This window comes from Cottoperca gobio, chromosome 4 (genome assembly GCF_900634415.1).
Source record: "Cottoperca gobio chromosome 4, fCotGob3.1, whole genome shotgun sequence".
NCBI classification, from domain to species: Eukaryota; Metazoa; Chordata; class Actinopteri; order Perciformes; family Bovichtidae; genus Cottoperca; species Cottoperca gobio.
Window position 1 is genome coordinate 1922760 of NC_041358.1, and position 17725 is coordinate 1940484.

The 17725-nt window shown below is 41.0% G+C and overlaps 2 protein-coding genes across 2 annotated transcripts; one reads left to right on the plus strand and one right to left on the minus strand.

Annotated features, from left to right (window-relative positions):
- The first annotated feature begins 728 nt into the window (after positions 1–728).
- On the plus strand, positions 729–8675 carry sass6 (SAS-6 centriolar assembly protein). The gene is made up of 12 exons (XM_029429546.1): positions 729–746; positions 928–1047; positions 1281–1472; positions 3191–3385; positions 4095–4184; positions 4353–4532; positions 5615–5696; positions 6224–6333; positions 6464–6549; positions 6770–6797; positions 7799–7862; positions 8311–8675. Exons 1-12 carry the CDS (start codon positions 729–731, stop codon positions 8361–8363), a joined length of 1218 nt encoding a protein of 405 aa, XP_029285406.1. The 3' UTR covers positions 8364–8675.
- A 1143-nt stretch (positions 8676–9818) lies between these two features.
- Positions 9819–13866, minus strand: LOC115006920 (antihemorrhagic factor cHLP-B-like). The gene is made up of 7 exons (XM_029429547.1): positions 13669–13866; positions 13141–13251; positions 12976–13060; positions 11627–11796; positions 11317–11424; positions 10002–10079; positions 9819–9887 (listed from the first exon to the last, which is right to left on the minus strand). The coding sequence occupies exons 1-7, from the start codon at positions 13864–13866 to the stop codon at positions 9819–9821; spliced, it is 819 nt and encodes a 272-aa protein (XP_029285407.1).
- Between the last annotated feature and the right edge of the window lie 3859 nt (positions 13867–17725).

The window sequence follows — 17725 nt, forward strand, 5'->3', positions numbered from 1 at the left end:
CTCTCTCTCTCGCTCTCTCTCTCTCTCCTCGTCTCTCTCTCTCTCTCTCTCTCTCTCCGCTCCTCTCTCTCCTCTCTCTCTCTCTTCTCCCGCTCTCTCTCTCTTCCTCGCTCTCTCTCTCTACTCTCCTCTCTCTGTCTCTCTCTGTCTCCTCTCTGCTCTCTCTCTGTCTCTCTCTCTCTGTCTATCTCTATCTGTCTCTCTCTCTCTCTCTCATCTATCCATCTATCTCTCTCTATCCTCTCTCTCTCTCTCTCTGTCTCTGTCTCGCTCCTCTTCTCTCTCTCTGTCTCTCTCTCTCTCCTCATCTGTCTCTCTCCTCTTCTCTCCATCTCTCTCTCTCTCTCTCTTCTATCTCTTGTCTCTGTCTCCTCTCTGTCTCTCTCTCTCCTATCTCTCTCTCTCTCTCCTCCTCTCTCCTCTCCTCTCCTCATCCTATGTAGGTCGGTCGGTCCCCCCCCCACCCCCCCACCCAGCCCACTGCTGTCCCACACATTCATACAACACCTCATAATATGAATAAATAATATGAAAAACACATCAATGTGGTCCTCGTGTCAGAGGAGTTGAAATCATAAATGCCACATACATTTGCCACTAGAGTATAAAAAAACCTGCCATGTTTGGGCTGTAGCTCTTTGGCACAGTCTTGGAGATGTCCGCTGTTATTTTTTAACAGTATTTCTAAATGCTGTTGTTACGACGGTATATAAACCAGGTTAGCACGCATGTTGGAGTGTCCTTTAGTGAGACACTGAACCCCAACATGCTCCCGATAGGCAGGCCAGCGCCTTGCATGGCAGCTGAATAGGAGAATGTGAGGCAAATGGTCTTAAGGTAGAAAAGAGCTATAGAAGTGTAATCCATTTATCGAGTGGTTAAATTAGAAAGAGTACTTATGTTAACAAACCTGTATTTGTCACACAGACTCTGTCTGAGAAAACTAAAGAGTTGGACAAAGTGCGTTCAGAGTGGACGAGTCAGAGCAGCTCTCTGTCCAGCCGTCATTCTCAGGAGTTACAGTCAGAGAGAGAGAAGGCTGCAGAGGTAAGTCTCCTCTATCTTTCTAATGCATTAAAGGACATTGAACCCAGGTTTAAAAAAAGGACTTGTATTAGCGATCTTGTTTCTCCACAACAGATGTGTTGTTATCGATTTCTCATAGCTCTGAAAGGAATTATGATGATTTATTAGGGAAGCAATAATTTATTTGGAATTTAACATGCTTACATATTAATAGTAAAGAGGTGGATTTTGCTGCACATTTATTTGTCTTTCAGTTACAGAGCAGGCTTCAGCAGCAGACTGACAAGCTCCGTCAGGAGCTGGAGAGTTCTCATAAGACAAGCAGCCTACAGCTTCACAGCAGGCTCACAGAGCTGGAGGCCTCCTGCAGAGAGCTGACAGAGCGGAAATACAAGAACGAGTCTGTCATCAGAGACCTGAAGATTAAACTAGTGGGAGCAGAGGAGGTAAGTGATAGGCTGGCTCCAGAATACGGAGTTTTAAATCTGCAATAACTGAGGTTTTAAGGTGCTGCGGAATAAAGTTGTCAACACAATATTGCAATGTCCTCACCTTTAAGTTGCTATGGGGAACGTGCTAACAAACAGTTCCTTATTTCCACATCCAACAGTTACAGAGCAACATTACCATTCATCTAGTAACATGTAACATTCATTTTGGTGTCCAATATTCTCTCTTTTAGCTCTAAAAGTGAAGTTGTGGGTCGAACAGATAAACATTGAGTTTATTTACTCACCATAAAGCTATAAATCTGAGGAGAGCTGCAGATTAAGAGGATCATTCTCTGTGGGTTCAGCAGTAAGAGCAATTCCTTTCACATTATAATAACAATGTATCAAACTACAATGTGAAACAAATGGAAGTTTCACTGAATATCTGGTTAACATTTAACCTACAAGACAAGACAATGGCGGTGCGTCCCACACTACTTGATATTATTGAGACGTCTTTCCATGTGTCCAGCACAGCACAGTGTTCTCTACTGTCAGGTTCACCTCTTCTTTAATTGACAGACCTAAAACCTGGGTTGGCGTCGAGGACACTGCTCTCAGTTGGTTGGCTCACACAGGAACTTCAGCAGTCCTGGAGGAATGTGTTGCAGCTTTGTTCCCTTCATATCAACCTTTGACCTTGGTTCAGGATCTATTCCCAGAAAAACCTTTTAGGAAATGATTTAGCTTTTTGCTATACAAGTAATGATATGAATGAAACTATTGAATTGTAAAGATCCACTGTATCAAACACAGCGCTGACGTCATCACATGGGCATACCAAGATGTAACGTGTCAGCACCTGTATTAAAGGCATTAAGCTGACCTATAGACGGAATCGGAGTTTCGGGCTTCCGCTTACACACTAAAAACTAGCCAAACACAATGTAAACACGCTTGAAAAATAAGCTAAATACAATGTAAACACGTAGAGAAGAAATCCAATATGGCGGCCCTTGTGGAGTTGGTGCTCACTTTTCTAGGCTTGCCACACCAGCATGCATTGCGATTCCACCGGAAGCCCGAAACTCCGATTCCGTCTATATACACCAACATTGCATCACAGATTTTATCACAACTGCTCTACAACGTCACTAAAGCAACATGCTGTGCGATTTAAACGATCTGCTCAGCATTACATAAACTACATTGCCAACAATCAAAAGCTAATCAGAGGAACACACACACAAACACACACACACACACACACGCAGGTTACCTCTGAAGATCAACTACATTTGAACTGACTTCCCTTTTATCTGAAGGGGTACTGTGGTGTCACCTCTTGAGATGATGAGCGTTATTACCAGCCGTGACAGAGACACGGGTGCTGTTTTCACCTTGTGAGTCTGTGTGTGTCATCATTGCAAAATGTGTTCTTGGGACACCTACTGTTGCAGAAACCAGGAATTTCTTTCTGGATTTTGACATAGATTACTTTGCAATAGTGCAAATACAGTCATGCAAATGCTGGCCAGATTTGACATCACAAAACTGTACAGATGTGTAGTTGAGATCAAAATAAAGGCTGAGTTCAAAGATGGGTGTGAGCAAGAGGGGCAAAGGGATCCCCCCCAAACAGAAAATAATTTGCTGTTGCGTCTGGAGTGGTTCCCATGCAATTTGGTCTCTAGTTCAAAGAATGATGACTACATGTGCTGTTCTGTGTGAAGGAGTGCCAGCGTTCCAAGCAGCAGGTCCTGTCTCTCAGGAGGGAGAACAGCACCCTGGACACAGAGGTCCATGACAAGGAGCGTTTGGTGAGCCAGCTGCAGATGAAAGTGGCTGTTCTGGAGCAGGAGATCAAAGATAAGGATCAGCTCATGCGCCGCACAAAAGAGGTGCTGGAAGCCACCCAGCAGCAGAAGGTAAGAGCTACTTCAAATGTGTCCTTTTTCAATCTCCTGAAAAGCCAAAACAACACACTGCAACTTAACATGTGTATCATATATTGTATTTCATATCCTGATTGACACAATATCGCATCAACCTGGTCTAATAACATTTTAGAGGCACAGTTAAATTGGTTTGAGAAGAGATGATGCTGTGAATCCCAATCTCACGAGACCTTAATGAGCCGAGTTAACAACACTTCACGAACCAATGAAAGAAACCGTATTAGGTCTGCAAGCGAGACAACCTCTTCTCCTCTATCGCAGAGCCTTCGGGCCACTCTCCCTCCCATCCCGCTGCACCATAGTGACAGGAATATGGTCTTGGCGATAATTGGAGGTTAAACCGCCTTTAGAGGTATTTAAAAGGTCTTAAAGTCATAACAAATGTTCAGGTATCCTGAACAAGCACCTGGACCAGATGGCTTCCCTGTCATTCCATTGCTCATACATCCAACAAATGTTGATTCTTTCACTTGACGGGGAAAAACCATTGACAGAGTTAATTGATCTGTTTTCATCATTGAGAGTTTGCATGTCTGGTATTGAGTAATAAACTAACGCATTATGCTTTGGGTGTTTTTAAAGGGATTTATTGACAGTGAGAAAAATCTAGACACCAGATTTATTCTTAAGGTAGGTTCTCTGTTAATGTATTTTAACCCTTATGTTTTATGTTTTCTAGGTATCGATGGAAGAAAATGCTGGAAGTAAAGAACTTCAGAGTAAAAAACTTGAGGCAACAGTGAAATCTCTTTCTGAGGAGCTGATAAAGGTTTGTGAGGCTGCCTACTGCTGAACACATGAAGGAAACCCTGGATTCTAAGTATCAGGCTTCATCACTTTGCGTTTGACCTCTGTCTTTGAGTCAATGAGTAATGTTGCTGTTGCCACAGGATCCAGGCTCCACTTTCTTACTGCCTTCTATTCCTTTTGAATCCAGGCTAATGGTATCATTAAGAAGCTGCAGGGAGAAGTTCGAGGCCTAGTTGGAAAAATAAAAGTCAAAAACACTGTGACTGTGTCACAGGAGAAGGTCCTCCAGGAAACATCAGAAAAACTTCAGAATGTTGAAAAGGATCTCCAGAGCACTCGGCAGCAGCTCATCAGTAAGAATGAACAGGTAGGTTTTAAATACCACTGTAAACTAGCAGCGCTGACTTATATCTACATATACATGATGTCAATAAGGAGATTCTGGAGAGTATGTTGTTAAAGGGAATCATATTTTAGTTGCTTTTCATGACTGTTAAATGGGCACATGATATAGTCTCATATCGATCGCAGGCCCCTGTATCGCATCCAATCCAAATCGTATCATGGCACACTTTGATTACATTACAGTTCATTTAGCTGACACTTTTGTCCAAAGCGACTTACAAAAAGTGCAAACAAACATGAGGATACAACTCTGAACAGCAAGAGTCTTTCGAGTACATTATCTTCAAATTGGTACAATCCTTTAAGTGCAGAACAATAGCTTAAAATAAGAAACAATAGAATAGGAATTCAACTATTGGCTACAAATAAGCCAAAGCAATACAAGTGCAACATACAAAGAACAGTTTTGTTTCATTCGCTGAGGTGCAGTCGAAACAGGTGAGTTTTCAGTAGAAGGTGTGAAGACTGTCTGCTGTCCTGACATCAATGGGGAGGTCGTTCCACCATTTTGGAGCCAGGATAGCAAACAGGCGGGTTTTGTTTGAGGGAAATCTGGATCCCACTCGTAGTGAGGGAGTGGTGAACCGATTGATCGACGCAGAGCAAAGTGAACATGCTGGGTGTATGGTTCGACCATGGCCTGGATGTAGGAAGGGGCTGATCCATTCAAAGCACGGTAGGCCAGCACCAGAGTCTTGAAGCAGATTTGGGCCACCACTGTTAGCCAGTGAAGGGAGCGGAGAAGCGGTGTAGTGTGGGAGAACTTGGGTAGGTTGAAGACCAGTCGGGCTGCTGCATTCTGGATGATAACAAATATCGCATTGTTGTCCAAAGAATGGATATAATATCGTATGGTGATGAAACTTGCAATCAACACACCAACCGTTTACAAACTCACACTTCACTCGTGCTGTATAAGTCTTGTTTATCTAGTGGTACGTTTACTACTGCAAAAGTGTTCACCTTCATTCACCGTGGAGGCTAACGAATTCAAAAGAAATGATTTGATATGAACTTGATGAAAATATCCTTTGTATATTACAGGTTTCAAAAGTGAAGGAGCAGTTGGAGACGACGGTACAGAAGCTAAATGAAAGCAGAGAGGTGTTGAAAACAAACGAGAATGGTGAGGTCACTCATTTCAATGATGAAAGGATCCACTGCCATCGATAGTCACTTATAAACTTCTTAGTCCATCAGTGTTTATCCACTCAGACATGTTTTAAGACACATCAGCACTTTGCTTGGATTCATATTTCCTCACATCAATGACCTTGTTGTCAGAAAGTGATAAATTAGCATCTCCTCCTTCTCTCGCATCTGTATATGTAATATGTATTCATATTGTTGTTGACTTAAGGACACATGATGTCCCCTACTTGAGCAGAAAGTCCGTTCTCAGTGTATGTAAATTACATACTGGACCACAATTGGCTCCGGTATTCTGTATAGTCCAACTTCACCGTCACCAGATCTCGTAGTTGGATGAAAACTAAGAAGAAGCATGTGACCAGCCCATGTGTTTATAATCAGCCTTATTATATTTGAAAGACTTTAAGAATTCTTGACAAACATTAAACTGATAATAAATATTAGTCTAATAGTGTGAAGATCAAAGCACCATGTCTCTGTAATCCTTTTCTTTTCCCGCAGTTATAAATTGGCTCAACAAGCAGCTCAATGAAAAGCAGCTCTCCACAAAGCCCCAGTCTCCTGACTCTGTGGACAATCCTTCACTTCTATCCACAGCACCAGCACTGAGGGTAGGACATCCTGTGAGCCAAACTAAACCTGTTCTACTTTTAAATCCAGCCACATTAGGGCCACATATTACATAACATGTCCTGTTTGATAACACTGACCCCAGTTAAAGATCTGTGTGTGTCTTCACAGGCACAGTTTTATCCTCAGACAGGCAAAGCTGCTGCTGATGTGACGCCTGCCGGACAGCGATCAGTGCAGCAAGCCATCAGACTCACGTGAGCACACACTGTGCAATGCATTCAGTCTGCAGAGGACTCAGCATCTGACTCTGTTGCACTTTCTTATTCAAGCTTTAAATCAGACTTTAGCCTGCTCTCCGTTTGAACACGCGTGTCCTGTCTTTGGGGGAATTTAGTTTCAAAACAATACTGTTAGGATATAAGTCTGAGGACTGAAGGACGCAGGTTCAATGTTCACTGTTCTTCTTGTTCTCAGTGGAGACTCTGCCGGTCTGGATTCTAAGTCTGGGGCGACGGCCATACAAACCGTTTTGATGCAGTGTGCGGCGTATGGTCTGGGCGCTGACAGCTGACATCCCACTTCTGCAACCTCTTGCAGCAATGCTGGAAGCATCGCACGTCTATTTTTGGAAACCACCTCTGGATATGACGCTGAGCACGTGGACTCAACTTCTTTGGTCGACCCTGGCGAGGCCTTCCGAGTGGAACCTGCCTGGAAAACCGCTGTATGATCTTAGCCACTGTGCTGCAACTCATTTTCATGGTGTTGGCAATCTTCTTATAGCCAAGGCCATCTTTGTGAAGCGCAATAATCCTTTTTTCAGCCGCTCAAGATTTCCTTGCCATGAGGTGCCATGTTGTCCCAGCATTCAGAGAAATTGGTCCAAAACACCAAATTTAACGCCCTGCTTATCATTTACACCTGAATCCTTGTAACACTAACGAGTCCACATGACACCAGGCGGGAAAACAACATCTTTGGGCACAATTAGCATGTTCCACTATGGGGTGTACTCACTTTTGTTGCCAGCTGTTTAGACATTAACAGCTTTGTAACTGAGTAATTTTCAAAGGACAATAAATCTATACTGTTATTCAAGCAGCACACTGACTACTTTAAGTTATATCAAAGTTTCAGTAGGATAATGTTATCCCCTGAAAGGATATAACAGAATATTTGCAAAAATCTAAAGGGTGTACTCACTTTTGAGATATACTGTATAACTCCATGTAGAGATCAACTATATAACTCCATGGAGATATCAACTATATAACTCCATGGAGATATCAACTATATAACTCCTTGTAGAGATCAACTATATAACTCCATGTAGATATCAAATATATAACTCCATGTAGATATCAAATATATAACTCCATGTAGATATCAACTATATAACTCCATGGAGATATCAACTATATAACTCCATGTAGAGATCAACTATATAACTCCATGGAGATATCAACTATATAACTCCATGGAGATATCAAATATATAACTCCATACTTTGAGAAGAGAGATGATAGCATCCCCATCTACGGTCTGTCGTCTAATCTGCTTCTCAAAGGTAAAACTGCATGGACAACGAGCTTCAGCATATTCATCATTAACAGTCAATACTGGTCTAGAAGAGAACATCACGAGGCTAGCAAAGTGTTCGTGCCTGTTGTTCCCATCTCTCACACACAACTCTCCCTGCTTTGTGTTTGTTTGTAGTGTCAGCACCATTAATCATAGACATGTTGATAATGTTCAGCCTCTTCATGCGGTTGCATTGAGTTAAATACACACAAGAGTTTAAATAGTGTCTACTTCACACACCTGGCCAATCACTGCATGAAGCAGGTGTTTCTGTTGCTGGGCACCGTGATCATTTCCACAATACATCCTTTGAGTTGAATGTTTGTAGTGTAATGCAAATGTGTCTGTCTTTATGGAAATAAAGCAACGTCATCATAATAAAGGCTTTGGGTTTTAGATTGACGTCGTTTTTCTTTCTTCTTTCTTCTTTTCAGAGTTCCCTCAGCGAACAAAGCCCTCCATAGCTTCTGCTTATTTCTCTGCATGAAGCAGAAGCAGCTTGATTTTCATTTCAGCTCCAGGTGGAAGTAAAAGCAGCAGAACCTCACCATCCAGCTCCTGTTGGTGACCTGCTGTGTTGTTTTTAACTAACTATGGTGCTATTTGAATTCATCTGTGTTTGGATTTAAGACTTTCTGTATGGTGGATCCAGTGATCATGGAGAATGTATGAAAATCTTCAAATTTTCCTAATACTGTATATAAAGTTTGCCATCTTTAAGTGTTTGTATTGTATCTTTGTTATCTGTTGTCATTCAGTTATGAAGTGGTATCTTTAATAAACAGCTTTTCCATCCTCATTGGTGTTCACAGTAATTCCAGGGTGGTTATATCTAGATTGAGTTTATTTCATCTCACTTCACGTCCCAATCAAATATTGAAATTGTGTCCAATGTTTGTAAAGTTTACCATTTCATTGTAGAGTCATGTAATGCTACAATTTCTTTTTTTGTAGTGTTATCAATGTGACTGAGCAGATGGACTGTAATTGGTCGGACTCCTTTGGCCAATCAGAGCTTCTGCTGCTGCTCTGTGGGTGGGGCTTCATTTCATTTTGAGCTGGCAAACTGCACAGGAAACAACATTGTTGGAGGGTAGAAATGGAATAACAAGTACAATACATTTTGCATTTCCATTGAGTACAATTCTAATTGACTAGAATCATGACTTCTTATGCAATTTATAGAATTTGAAAATATCTTTTGTTTAAATGCTAATTTAATGAATCCATTTCAGTATGTTTTTTAGTTTTTTCAGATGTATCAATGTATTTGATAACCCCGTGGATAACTTCCCATGGTAGCATATCAAACTTTAACCTTCATCCTGCCAACATATTAAACATGCAAGTACTGCCCACTGACGAAACTATTACCAGAAACAAACTATTACATTACATATAACAGATTATTATTATTTTGGGAAAGTTATTAAAACTTGCACGGGAGGAATTGGATGCTTTTGGCTGGCCCCCCCCCCCCCAAGACATTGGTATATACCTTTTGTGTTGTTTAAAAAGCACTTACTAAACCAAACAGAACATGATGATATGAAGTCATTAGGAACAAATTGGAATGCTAGAATACAGCACCTGTGAGATGCATCTAGAAGTGTGCAGCGACCCAGTCGGTAGGATTCAGTTAGGAATATTAAGGAAGCCTTGTGTATGAGCTGATCTAATCAAGCTGTTGTGAGCCTTGTTGTCTGCACACATCAGGTCAAAGAAAGAAGTTTGCATCACAAAGATTGACACCTTGACTGTTTAATTCACATGCTCTGTAATAGGTTTTATAGACTTTGTCATTCCTCACATACAGTAGAGACTGTTGTAGAAATCTTCTGCTCAGCCACAAACAGGCATGCTTTCTTGAGCGTTGTTTGTATCTCAGGCCTGGGGCCAGGGGTAAATAGGATGGAGAGCTGGGTTCGATCCAGCGCAGTGATTATGGGGTTGGAGGGGGGGGGTCCATACATATGGGCTCCAGCTGATGAGGCTGGAGGGGATCAGTGTTCTGTTCAGAACAGAGAGTCAGATTAAGTGTATATCTGGCTACAGAATGAATGAATAATGGAGAGTAGAGAAGATCTGGATAAGGTGAACGTATATGTGTAGAATGTGGACTCACCGATGGAGGGAAGTATTCACACTCAAGAGACCTGATTCCCCGTGCGTTGGAGTAAGACATACGGCAGAAAGCATGATGCTTTAAAGAGACAATGAGAGGAAAGGAACACAGTTAAGAACCGCCTGGTACTGATCCAGGACTGTCACACTACTGTACACATCACACGCCTGGATACTAGACAGTTATAAGGCTGCCATCCTCACTTTTCACTAGGCCCTGTTTCCCAAAATAAACAGTTTTATTGTTTTTGCTGAATTATTCATTTTAGTCAAATGTTTCAGTTTATTTGATACATCATGAATTTAGGTGTATAAATGACACAAGCTTGTTTAGTTTGGCCGGAGAGTTCACTAATGACAGCGGTCACATGACATAATGGTGGCGGTCACATGACGATGTTTAGAGGTAACCTCTGTCGCAGTTTAAAATGGTGTGAATATTCTTTTTCTTGTGTTCCACCATCTTGTGTTGCTAAAAAAGATAATTATTTTGTGTTTTAGATTTATGTTGGCACTGCATTAATCATTTGTTTGTAATATTTACAATGAGGCAAATGGGAGGTTGTTCTGAGAAAACTTTCTTGTCATCAAAAAAATCTCATATTAGGTTCCAAACCAAAAATGAATGTATCTACTAACAAGTGTTAGTAGATAGTGTGTATCACAGCCTGATGTTTCTTCTTCCTCTGTGCCATAGAGCTCCATTAAAAGTTATGAGCCACACGGTTCCTTCCTCCCCATGAACACACACACTTTGTTTTATTTCAGTCCCACAAACACGTCCTGCTGCCAGAAATACTCACGAGAGCACCAAATGTGGATTAATCCGCTAATAAGAATAGTCCCCAACAAATACACGTCTTCCTGCTGGTTTGATATAAATACCAGGGACTAGCTTTTTAAAGTGGAGCTATTTAAAAAAATTAAACTATATATTTGTGGGCCAGTTTTAAAAATGTATGTCTTTAGTAGGAACCAATAAGATCGGGGCTGAGTGCCACAGAAAAGGTAGGGAAGTCAGAGAGTATTGAGAGATTTACATTGATTTTGAAGGAAAAATATAGAATAACAGCAGATTTATCCCTTAAGCTTCATGTCTGGTTCACCAGTCTGTATGTTTGAAGCCGCTCACACAGGAAGTGGTGGGACACGGTAACCGAATGGCTGCTAAGAGACCAAGTCATTGAGATCCCCCCTTGTATTCTGTTTAAAGTTGCATTTGAACAACAACTTTTGAACTTATATATTATAGTTTCTAGTAAATTCAGCACAATACATGTGAAAGTGTGGCTTCTGTATGTATGAGTTGTACTTACAGCTCGGTCAGGGCAGATGGGGTAGCATTCCTCAGTGGATCCCATTGGACAACTATTCTCCACAAGGACAATCTGAGCATAGTAGTTCATCCCTACGTTCATTATGTACTGAGAGAGGAGGACATGGCATGATGCTTTATTCAACACTTTAATGTGAGGTTAAGATCACTGAGCCATAATGATTCTGAAATATAGAAACTATAAGGCCTGAGTTGAGCTTCTGTCTGTGTGTGTGTGTGTGTGTGTGTGTGTGTGTGTGTGTGTGTGTGTGTGTGTGTGTGTGTGTGTGAGAGAGATAGATTCTACATACCCCCGTTGTCATCCGTCCCACTTCCTGCAGGCTGTAGTAGTGCTGGTTGGTGGTGTTCTGGTTGAATTTCTGCACTGCTTGTTGAACACCCTTGAGACCTTTAGGGCTGGTGAGTGAGATCATTGTGGGGCAGTCAGCGCAGATCGTCACCATCTCTCTTGCAGTTTTAGCTAAACACACAGAGAGCCGGCTTTGTGACAGTGAATAATTATCCACATCATAACAGTTCAGTTTCTCTCGTCTTATTACTTAAACTCTAGTCAAATAAAAGCAGAGGTACTTCAGGTGGGTCAGGACTTACTGTAAACCAGAACTTTGCTCCACAAGGACACTTTCTTTTTAATGCTTGATATAAATAAATCCGGGAAAAGATAATCTGCTTTGCATCAAGAGCAACCAAACAAGATGTGACTGTTGAAGACAACACTGCAAACATGCTTTCTCCCCCGGAAGGAGGGCGAGCTTTATAGGAATTATTAGTTATATACACTAATGTTTGATTGTATGATTGAATTTAAAGGCCTCTGGGAGTTATGAGAAATGAATGGGAGAGGTTTTTGGTAAGTCTTTAAAGGCCTTTGATTTGATATGAAAAGATATCTGCTGTAAACATAAACAATCTAAGTATGTCACTGGCTGCTTCAAGCATATTTTAGACAATGGATGATGAAGATCTCTGTTAGATGGAAATGTAGCTCTATCAAATGAAATGAGCTGGGAACTTTCAGCACAGAGCTCAGATCTTTGTTGCACCTCTGCTTCCATTACCACACCTGCAGCGGCTCACCTGCTATAAGCACGAGGCCCTGGACACACAAAGCTGTTAATGTATGTTATGTCCTATAATGTGACTTTATATACTTTCAATATTCTTCACTGCTGACTCAGGTGTTTTCATTGTCTGAACTAAATAAATCAGGTGTAACGACTACTTATAGGACTTGTGTTGTAGAGCACTTTGAGTGGAACTAGAAAGGTGCTATATGAATGCAGCATTTATTCATTTACATACATGCAAACATGCCGATTGCCTAACCTTAACCATAAGTTGTTTGTCATAACTAATATCTTCCCTACCCTTTACTGTAGCGTGTGGAGATATTTTAGAAATGAATAATTGTGGAGCGCCTTCATAGTCGAGTGGAGGCCTCGTTGCTGCAACACCCGGTTCAATTCCAGCATTAGGACCTTTGGTGCATGTCATACCCCTCTCTCACCCCCCCCCCCCCCCCAAAACAAAATGTGAAACATTTAATTGAAAACGTATTTAAGGTTTAGAGTGTTTGTAAAATGGTCCATTATCAAGGTTGTGTTTGGTATAAGGTTGTTTACATGATAGGGAAGCCCACCTTGTCGCGTGCCACACTCATACTTGGTGACTTGGGCATAACCATTTCTGACAGTCATCTTTACGCTGCAGTTAGCCATCACTTCCTACAGAGAGAGGCCTCACATCTCCACCACAGAAGAGATGCCTGTATATACATGTAACACAGGGCTGATGAAAGATTTACCCGTTCATCCTCTCCATAGATAATACAGTCCTCAAAGTGTGTGGGGTGGACCTTGTGGCACTCTGTCTCCAGAAGGTCCAACTTCAAATCAATGTCACAGCCTCCAAAAACCTGGAGGGAAAACAGGCATGTTTCTAGTCATGAGAAACTGATATAATATACAAATATTATTTTTTGCCAAATTTAAGACCAGATCTCCTAACAGCACGTCTCCTTCCTTTTAGCTTCCAATTTCAAAATTGATTGAAGAACTTTTTGTCTGACTGCATGCGCGCTGCAGTTCAGGCTGTGCATGCACACAGATATCTCTTGGTTTAGTTTAGTTTATTTGATTACCCATTTAAATTACATATTTAGTTATAGACGATATTATACATGTTTTTATATACTATGCTATATTACATTTGATATTTTACATCATTCAAACACAACATATTTTCCCCTGAGCTGCAGTTTAAGGAAAGGTATTACATCTCCTAAATGGAAATACTGAAAGTTGGACTTATTATTAGAGCCGACAGCGTTTACCTTTTGTATTTTGTGGCCTTGGATCACATTGAGTTTGAACTTGTAGCCGTGATCGTGGTTCTCGTTGATCTGATGTGTTGCTGCACGTGCCGCTGCAGCACTACCATTTTTCATGCAGGTCACGGGCTCCAACGGTGGAGCAGCGGTGCAGCTCTGCAGCGCTGAGGACAGCAGCAGTAGGATGGCTAACCCCTTCATGATGCACAGGAGAAAGATAGACGAGGCTGCTGCAGCAGGGACGTTATATAGACGAGAGAGCGAGCATGAAGCATGGATGTGATAAGAGACTGAAGAAGTGTCGTGTGTGGACACGACCCTGCCAGAGTCAAAGTACAAACAGAGACTTTAACTAGGGCAGTGCAGTCCCACTGAAACACTGTTTTTATAAACATTTCTAATGAAGCAAAGTTTAATAAAAGGAATTATCAGTTGCATCACAGCTTTACAGTACAATGAATGAGAATCCATTTTGGCGAGAATTGTAAAATCTGAAGCTCTAGTATGCAATACCTTTTTCTTGACTTTTTTGTATTGAATTGCATTTGTAATAATACAAGTTGTCATGCTGGAAGGAGCCCTCAGATCCACGGAGAGATGCAGATTGATCCTGGTTGAGGAGCAGCACACTAGGACTGTGCTCCTCGGGGTCCCTTGTTGGTGAATCTGAGGCCATGATTAGTTGCTTCCTTAAGTCAAGGAGACCAAGTACTTCAGGGACTTATTCACTAGTGTAGTACCACTAGTATAATATTCACTATACTAGTGAACAAGCAGGGAACGTGGATGCATCAGATCTTCATACTGCTGTGGTCACCATCATTGTTTGAAAATGTAATTACCAGATCTTTTCTTTGTCAATCGTGTTTTTATCGAGAGAATAGAGCACATTTAAACATCTTACTGTTTTTCTTTTAAAATCAATATAAAATAACCAAGGAGCAAGGAAGAAATAAATAATAAAGGAGGGGCTCCATAATGCACTATACAGCAGTATGTTAAATCACGACAGTGTGAGTGCACCTGCATATTTAGAAAAGGTTGTAACTGTGCAGAAAGTAGTCACATTGCTGTATACTGTATATATGAATACACACAAACAATCTGTATAATAATCTCTATAATAACTTACATTTCATTTGGTCATTTGGTTTCCTCTAATGGGACCAAGAGGTGAATCGAGGGTAAATTTAGGATGATGCCGAACTGTGTGTTTGTTCTAAGTGAGGCCAGTACGTGGGACTGAGATGTTCTCATGGTGCATGTATGTCAAAGGTTTGGTGAGTGCACAAACAATGCCCCACTTTGATTGGAAGAAAAGCCGAGGTTTGTATGGAAGGAAGGAGAGAAAAGATTTGAGTGCACAGCCACAGAAATGATCATAATCTGATTATCTTCATATTCTAATTACCTTATGTACAGATTGTATTGGCTAGTTTAAAGTAGATATATTAAGTCATTATGAACAACATTCACAATTATTCACAATTTATATTAATATGAAATAATCATTGTTATTCATGCCACCACATGAATATAGACAAATAGAAAAATAATGATAACATGTGATGTCTACAGCTGATTCACAGTTGTCTGTATTTTTTTTTTATTTTTTTTTAGCACTTATAGCTTTAATTCTTTATAATGATCAGGACTGTCTCACTTTTTGTTAATTCCCTGTCTTTTTGGACTTTTGGTCTTGTTTGCCTGTTCTAAATTCTTTTTGTTTACAAACCTCCGATCATTGACCCACTCTTGGAAAAATATTCACCACCTTTGCTCTTACACCACCTGACACAGAGCAGGAAAACACCTAAACAGTTGAACATGTATGAAAGAAACAGCCACGCAAATGCCTGTTGCCTGGCGCCCACTTTAATATATTTCTGGAGGCACTAGGAAGCTTTTTTGACATCCTCTTAGATCGTTAGAAAGGTGCTTCAATGCTTCCTTTCTTATCTTGTTTAGCACAGGGAGCTCTGGACCATCCTTTAGCAAAAGAAAGGAGATAATGCCGTCCCACAATTCCTTGAGGCAGTTAAATTGTACACTATGGATACATTGAAAACCTCTTTCTCAGGAGGTCGGGAATCCTAACGTGAACAGCATTGAGTTTGTCACTGTACGGATTTTCTATGTGATATAAAGTTGCTTAAGAAACGGCGACCCTCTCATAGTGCAGTGGGATTCTTCAGCATGGCGTCCCGATGAATTCTCCTTCCCATCTTTCCCTGACTTTGTGTAGCTTTCCAACGAGGCCATTTCAAGACATAGGACGTCATTTATTTGATTATTCGACAGTGTTGCCAGTTGGGGCTGGTTTCTGTAAACTGGGCTACTTTTAATTCACTTGGAATAGTTACGTACGTTTTTATTGACTTGGGCAGTTTTTGTGATGCGCTATTTTTTTTTCCAACACAACACAATTTCTGTCAAATGTTGTATTTGTACTATGTTGTTTATACTGTACATACGACATCTATTGCACGTCTGTCCGTCCTGGGAGAGGGATCACTCCTCAGTTGCTCTCCCTGAGGTTTCTTCCATTTTTCCCCCTTTAATTTTGGGGTTTCTTTTAGGAAGTTTTTCCTTGTGCGATGCGAGGGTCTAAGGACAGAGGGTGTCGTAACCTGTACAGTCTGTAAAGCCCACTGAGACAAATGTATAATTTGTGATATTGGGCTATACAAATAAATTTGATTTGATTTGATTTGGACACTGTCAATTTAATCTGGCAAGACTGCCAGATCATTCTGACCATTCCCCCACTTAATGCACAGCTCTGCTTTGGTATGGCATCCTTTGTTCATCAAAGAACCAATCTACAGATGATACAGACTGATTGAAGAGTTTCACTCAGCTGCATTAGAGATTCATAATCATGCAACATCCTTCCCATCAGCTGTGAACAGATGTTTTCCTTTTGATTCACACAGTTGAGACAACAGAGTTTTGGGGCTTTCTGTGAGAACTGGGTTACCTGTGAGAGTGTATAATATGTGAAACCAATGAAAAAGTGTGAACACAATTGCAAGAAAAGTGTCTTAGCATCGAGACAATCTGTTTTAAGGAGACATTTTTCATTTTCAGATTTGTTTCTCCAAGTCAATATTTTTGCATTATTTGGTGGAAATCTGGGCAATCAGTGCGGCCACAATGTGCACACAACACAAGCACTAACCCCAGCATGGAGGCAGTGCTTTTCAGACATTTCACTCTCAGTTCAATCTGAGCAGAACTAAACAGAACTATAGAGCTTTAATTGTGAGCTGTAATCATATGGGAGGAGGAAAAACAGTACAACAGGGCCGCAGCTTAAAGGCAGCTGTAGTGTGATTGTTAAGAAAATTGTAATTTTGTTCAAGATAAGAGGAAATTAAGAGTGGACACATCCACACATGGATTGTGTTAAATATTTCAGCCCTCTCGCTCAAAAAACTAATCTACTATTTACTGTCCTCAAAATACCTAAATGCCTTAAGAACAAGTATTCCATAGAGTCAAAGTCTGTGCTGAGATATCTGTCTGTCTATGTTGACTCTTATTAAGTTGATGGCACGTTGTCAGTGTACCACAGTACACACAAACAAACTCTGACTCACACATAACCTTTAGTTATCTCATTTCTGTCCAAGCAAGAAATCTTCTCTTTTCTTGAGTAAGTGCAGTGGTGCACATAAGGACAATCGAGGATGAACAGTTGCGAGTGTAGTGCGGGTAGACACCGACACACACACACCGACACGCACACACACACACACACACACACGTGCGCACACACCTACAGTCAGAGACAGAGCGGAAGAAAGGAGACGAGAGAACTAAGCACCAGAACACCCTCCCCACCAGCATTTTTTAATACAGGTAGATTACTGTGACCTGGTTATTTCAAAAGTAGCTCACAATGTGCTCACAAGGGTGGGCACCCCTCGGGTTAGGGGTTAAAGATCAGGCATAGAATGTCAACAGAACCACAACATTGAGCATGAAGCAACGTGTCTGACGGGATACAGAGAATATGTTAAACCTGAAAGAATAAACTCTTTACATTTGTAGGCAG

Coding starts and splice junctions, on each gene's coding strand:
- sass6 (XM_029429546.1), top strand. Junction 5,697..6,223: donor GTTGAAAACAAACGAGAATG/GTGAGGTCACTC, acceptor CTTTTCCCGCAG/TTATAAATTGGCTCAACAAG. Junction 6,798..7,798: donor CTGCCGGTCTGGATTCTAAG/TCTGGGGCGACG, acceptor TATATAACTCCA/TACTTTGAGAAGAGAGATGA.
- LOC115006920 (XM_029429547.1), bottom strand. CDS start 13,866: ATGAAGGGGTTAGCCATCCTACTGCTGCTGTCCTCAGCGCTGCAGAGC. Junction 13,061..13,140: donor TCTATGGAGAGGATGAACGG/GTAAATCTTTCA, acceptor CTCTCTCTGTAG/GAAGTGATGGCTAACTGCAG. Junction 9,888..10,001: donor GTGAATACTTCCCTCCATCG/GTGAGTCCACAT, acceptor TGTTCTGAACAG/AACACTGATCCCCTCCAGCC.